Source organism: Acanthochromis polyacanthus, chromosome 13 (assembly GCF_021347895.1).
Source record: "Acanthochromis polyacanthus isolate Apoly-LR-REF ecotype Palm Island chromosome 13, KAUST_Apoly_ChrSc, whole genome shotgun sequence".
Lineage (NCBI taxonomy): Eukaryota > Metazoa > Chordata > Actinopteri > Pomacentridae > Acanthochromis > Acanthochromis polyacanthus.
The window spans coordinates 18,212,687-18,218,990 of record NC_067125.1 but is presented as its reverse complement, the minus strand read 5'-3'; the positions used below and the strand labels follow the sequence as shown (position 1 = coordinate 18,218,990).

Here is a 6,304-nt window from a genome sequence, read left to right as displayed (position 1 = left end):
TATGGAGTCGTATTTTCATTTTGGGGGTGAAAACGAAAAAACGAAAAAACGAACCGTTTCCTGTTTTTTTTGTTTTTTTGTTCAAAACGAAAAAACGAAAAACCGAACCGTTTCCTGTTTTTTTGTTTTTTGCTCAAAACGAAAAAATGAAAAAACGGCTTGATTTTTTGTTTCTGCTTGTGTCTTTTATAGCCAGGAAACAAACGGATAAAACGTACCTTGTCCATACACGGACCGTATTTCTACTTTTAGCGGTACAATAAATGAGGTACACATATTTAAATAAATGTTGTAATTACAAAATTCCTTGCTCAGCTGTGAATTATTTGAAGGTGCGACAGAAAACGCAAAGTTAAGATAGTGTTCGTAGTTATTAATTTCTCGCGTGATTTGGAGTGCGTGAGTTCTGCGCAGTGAGAACTGCAGATAGTCCGCCATTGCTGCATGAAGAACTATCGGATTTGGCGTTCGGCTGTCAACAATAAACTTGTGGTGCCGGGACGCGGAGCTACGAGGTCGAGTGAAAGCTCGTCGACTGCTCCATAAACCAGTAGTCAACCCCGTCCCTCCCCGGAGAACATTTTCATGTGAATACAGAGCCCACGGACGAGGCAACCATGTCCAATCTCAGCAAAGGCGGCACCAAGAAGGACACCAAAATGAGGATACGGGCCTTTCCTGTAAGTGCTCCCCGCTGTAGGTGCTCTGCCTGCCCGCCGGGCGGTGACTCGATTACCGTGGTCTGAGCTGCTGGCTAACTGCTAGCAGGCTAACCAGCTGAGCAGCAGATATGACTTGTCTGTCCGTAAACAAAGTACAGCCGTCAGATTGTCCAGTCACCTTCACCTTCGGGTGTTTAGGTGGTAATTCTATTATAATATTACCGTAGTCCTAGGTTTAATTAAGCACTGAAATTGTCTTTTACGGTTAACTATCTTAGAACTTCCCAGGCGTTAGCTAGTTGATAGGATCTGTCGACATAGCCGACGCTAACCCTTAGCCATGGCTCTTGACACTTGTTGTTTTCACACCTTTTGGCATTCTTTGAAAAATGCATGACCTCTGTGTGTCTAATCTCAGAATGCGAATGATTCTGTGCACTAAACATGCCAGGTAGATTTACACCAGCATGCAAGAGCAACCAGCAGCGTTACTACAGCTACAAATGGGAGCTAACGAAAACCAAACCAGCTAACCTAGTTCTGTTTTGCATCTGTAATTGTGGGGATTTGTATCTATATCAGTTGTCATTTTGATGTTTAAATTGTGATTCCAAATTTCTCTCGTCGTCCCCCGACTCTTTCTTTGTCTGCAGACATGTAATTTATGAACTGACCTCATTCTGCAGAAAACATCAGCCTGTCTGTGACTGGCTGAGTGAGAATGTAGCCACATTATCCAGGAACCTGACATCTTTGAGTAGTTTAGCAATTTCAAGCTGTATGTTCCTTACGGTGCCCTCCATACCTATCTCGTCTTAATACAATGAGGACCTTCACTTATGGGAGCCTGTTGAATGTGGCCCATTACTGACAGAAACTTGCTCTAAGACCAGAATCTTGACATGCATGTGTTTGGACTTGTCTGCTGAGATGGAGCACACACTGTTCCTCCTTCACAAGGGATGGCGCATATTAAGTTCTCTCCTGTGGCCAACATGTCTGATTATTGAGAAGCCCACAGACATGTTGAAGGGAACTGGTTAAGTTTAAAGCTTTTGATTATTCACCAGATTACAGTTTTGTAGTTATGATGATGCACCACAGCTCAGTGCTATGCTAAACTAGAACTGCAAGTTTTTTACTCTGTCTGTAGGTGAGTTATAAATCCCTTCTCCTGCATTTCTTTCTTAACAATGACAGCTTGCTAAAATGGTGAAAATTAGAAAATGAGTAAAGCTTTTTGAGTTTGTTGGTTTCATTGCATTTAGAAATTATGCAGGATTGGCAGATACAGAAATATAGAGACCCATACATACGTATGCACATGCATTACAGTTACTTAAATATTTAATACTAACTGACTGTTATATGTATTCATACATATTGGCATACATTTTTTCTATTTTACATTTCCCTTATAGAGTTGACACTGGTAAATAGATGGACTTGGATCGTTGTTCTGACGGACATTCTTCTTTCTGAAGCTCATGTCTATGGGGCATGGCAGAAATTGAGAAAGACTGCCCAAACCCTATACCAGTAATTTCCTGGGTTAATTGGGTTTTAAGATAATGTCAGAAAGAGCGAGATTAGCAGATTTGATTCAACCTAATCAAAATGGACCAACCGTCCAGCTACTGTAGCTACATACCAGAGAGATCAGCTCGAGATTTCTAAAGAGACTGAAAGGTGTGTCTTGACCCGTAAAATAGTGTTTGAAAGAAAAATGTCAGTACTCAGTGTTGTGTATGAGCTTAATTGTTACCTTTCTGTTCCTAAGTTATTAGAAAGGTGTATCACTACAGGAAAGCACTGCGATCATATAGGAGAGAAGTTTTTCTTGCTATGTGCAATAATACTTTCCTGTTCATGGATTCAAAATGAGCTGATATGGTATCTGTGCACCCTGGAGCCGTTAATGTAGCTGTCATGTTAGGCACCTTTTTGATGTAAGGCATTTCTTCTGCACTAAATGATTCATTCGGGTACATCTTTCTCCTACCTCATTTGCTATAATCAGCACACTCTACAGCAACCATACCCTATCCTGTCCTTAAACATCTATGCATTAAATCATATAGTTAATGGAGATTTCAAGGGCATGGGAGGTTCTGCACATGTTCTAGTATAGCAAGTATACAGATTTGTGAACAGACAGTCAAGCAATGGGAAGTTGTTGAGGAGGGGTTGGAAAAGCTGTCACTTCAGGTGTAAGAAAATGGCCCCTGACTGGCTCATTGTCAGAAACAAAGTAAATAATCCAAAATTGGGAATGACTATTCGTAAAATGCACTATCAATTTGTACCCACGTTATCTGTGAAGATTGTGAGGACAAAACTACACAGAGGTGGGTGTGTCAGAAGATTTCATTTGGTAACAGGATTTTTGGTTGCAAGTGTTCTATCAGATATTTATTGGTAAAGTTCATCCTCTTCAACCCAGTACTGGCTACCTTTTGCAGATGACGATGGATGAGAAGTACGTCAACAACATCTGGGACCTTCTGAAGAATGCCATCCAGGAGATTCAGAGGAAAAACAACAGTGGCCTGAGCTTTGAGGAACTTTACAGGAATGCCTACACAATGGTGCTCCACAAACATGGAGAGAAGCTGTACACGGGCCTGCGGGAAGTCGTTACTGAACACCTCATCAACAAAGTAAGGCTACTGAAGTGACAGGCGAACACAGTTACAGAGAGAAAAAACAAGTCAAGTGATGACAGATTGAATGAAGCATTTACAGCTGTGTTTCACCTCCCTGTCACACTAGAGAATTTAGTCAGAGCTGTAAATTGTATGTTGGAGCTAAATATTAGGCAACTTCTTGAATTCTTGTTTGGTGCCAATCTGTCATAGCCGTTATATTAAGATTCATTTTACCACTTGGCTTGTGTGTCAATCGTGCAAAACAAAGGTAATGCCAGAAAATATTAGCTGTTTCCATTCATGTGCAGCTTTATGAGTGTGAGTGAGCTTTCATTGAAGCTCAAAAGATGGAGAACTCAATTTCACAGGCTGTTAGTCAAGTCTTTTTTTATTGGTCGATTTTTAAAACTCTTCACTCACACCTCCTTGTGACAGATTGTGAATTTACTGTGGCAGGCTGGGAACTGTTCAGGATTTTGGGCCATCAGTGGTAATTTTGTTCTATTTTTTTCAGCTATACAATGGAACTAATCTGTCTGATAGCCATTCACAAAGCAGTGATTGTTTCATGTTTTACAGGGGAGCATAAATATGTTTTTGAATGATGCGTTGACCAGGTAGTTTTTTTCTAAGTAATCATTTAGATGGTTTATTTACCTGGAGAAGCCCATTTATCGTGATGTGACGGAAATGCCAAATGTTTGTGAATGTGGGTTGTTCTGAGCAACCCGTATCTTAAAAAAACACAAAGGAGGGCAGTCAAATGCTTATCTCATAACTATGAGATTAATTTGTTTTCAAATTCCTGCTAATAAGTTAGAGAAGCCATAAGGGAGTGTTGTTCCTAAGCTGTCACGTGTTTTTTTTTTGTAGCATGTAATTAGAAACAAATAAATTTGTCCATGATATCTGTAGTGAATGCCTCTGTGCAGCTTACAGTTTGCAGTCACCCAATGAATAATATTTCAGCAGGCTGCTGTTGAATACCAGCCAGATGGTTATACAGCTTAATTAAATGCGCATTCTCAACTTGGCAGGCTTAGTAAATTAGCAGTCAGGGAATGTCAACAAGAAGCAATAGATCAAAAAAGTGAGATCTGACACCTGATTGTGTTTTTATTATCTAATAATGATCCAGATATCACTGTGAAAGAAAAACATTAGTATTGGTTTAGATGCAGTTTTTTTTTAAAATAACATTGATCTCATGCCAGCCAAACTTAACTTAGCAATTGCATTTCACCTGTTAAATCAGAAAGATTGACTCTGTTTTTTTTCTTTGTAACAGTCACTCTACTTCTTGGTTGGTTTAATAGATTATATAAGGCCTAACAATTACTGCTAGTAAGCTATTATAAACAGAGGGATTTGGAGATGTGAATGGGGCTGCAACTAACGATTATTTTAATAATCGATTAATCGGCAGATTATTTTTTCGATTAATTGATGAATCGGATAAAAAAACATTTTTAATGTCCGCCTCTTTATTCAGAAATAGAAGATTTTGAATGACAGAACAAATAAGATCATTATAGTGAAGCCTTCATCTTCAACCATTGACAGAGGCCTCACGTCAGTGACGTTCATGTTGAGGATGCTCTCGGTGAGACAGCTGCTTGCTGTGGTGGACATGATGTCTTTCTCATCATGAAGCCTGTCAATACAATTCATCCTGCCTCACTCCAACACAGACCAGTGTCTTCACTCTGATGTTGTCAGAAAATTAAAACTTGAGGCTTAATCTTCAAATTTTTACCACCATAGTGTGCAAGTTGTTGATGGGGGGGGGAAGGAAGGAAGGAATTATATATACTATCGGGCCGTCTCCGCCGCAGCCGCGCACCCCCATTTGCACTGCACTTTTGTTTTTTTTTTTTGTTTTTTTTTTATATTGCGCCGCGGACCAGTGAGGCGACAATGTCGCCTATACCGACGAGGCGGGCCGCCTCGCTGGTTATATGGGAGGGGAAACACTGCATATTCAAACCATGCTTTATCTGATGAAAGTGAAATAAAACCTCTGTCTCACAGTCACACACGCCCTATCACTGTTATTAATCAATTAATAAGCAAGCCCTAGCATCAGACAAGCTACCAGAGAGACTGATATTACGTTTGCTCACATTAAAACGGAACAAATGTAGGATAATGCAGTGACTTAAGACGCGTGTCCACTAGATGCGACACATCGCATGTGGCCGGTTGGTGCGTTTCCAGCTGTGATCCGGTGTGTTTACCTGCAGCTCATTTGCATAAAGTAGACTCGATGTCCTTAAACATCTAAACTAGCCGTCGGTGAACTAAAACCAGGACAGGTTCAGCTGCTGCACAGATTATTTCTTGCCTCAAATGCTTTAGAAATACTTTTTCCTGAAGTGTTTTCCAAATAATAGAGAAAGTTTGCGGCCCAGCCGCTGTGTTTATTGACTCATCTACCGGACTGTCAAGCTGTCAAGCCGGTCACGTGACTACGTAGTGGCCCGCTCGTGACCGCCCGGCATCAGTGCAATTTTCAGATGCATGCGTTCGCATGTAGTGGACACGCAGCATGTCTTTGTTTTGTGAAGCGTGAAATGCTCCCACACTTCTGAGGACTTCGGTCAAACTGTTTTCTCCGTGTCAGTCATGTTTCATTTGTTGAATTTACTTCCCTTTGAAAATACCTCCTCTGCTCTGCCTCCACCTCGCTCTGTTCAACTCGCTCTGCAGGTGAAGTGGACGGCTCCGCGACATGACAAGTGACGCATGAATCGCGCGACACAACGAATCGATAATGCAATTCGTTGCCAACGCTTTTAATAATCGATTATTATCGATTTAATCCATTCATTGTTGCAGCCCTAGATGTGAACTTACTTTAAACAGTAACATGCTGATGACACTGTTGTCTAGACAGGAGCTTAAAGTGCTGTTCACGTTATGCATGTCAGTTTGACCATAGGCAAATTTTTTTTACAACAGATATTGTCTTTTTCTTCAAACACCTCTGGCCTG

General features: G+C 40.8%; 1 protein-coding gene across 2 annotated transcripts in view; it reads left to right on the top strand.

Annotated features, from left to right (window-relative positions):
* Window positions 1–404: 404 nt before the first annotated feature.
* The window catches only part of cul3b (cullin 3b), a 16,428-nt gene continuing 10,528 nt past the window's right edge, over window positions 405–6,304 (top strand). For both annotated transcript variants that reach the window (XM_022207642.2, XM_022207641.2), the window contains exons 1-2: window positions 405–680; window positions 3,125–3,322. In XM_022207642.2, coding sequence (XP_022063334.1) covers window positions 618–680; window positions 3,125–3,322 — 261 coding nt within the window. In that variant the 5' untranslated portion in view covers window positions 405–617. The remainder of the gene's footprint in view (window positions 681–3,124; window positions 3,323–6,304) is intronic.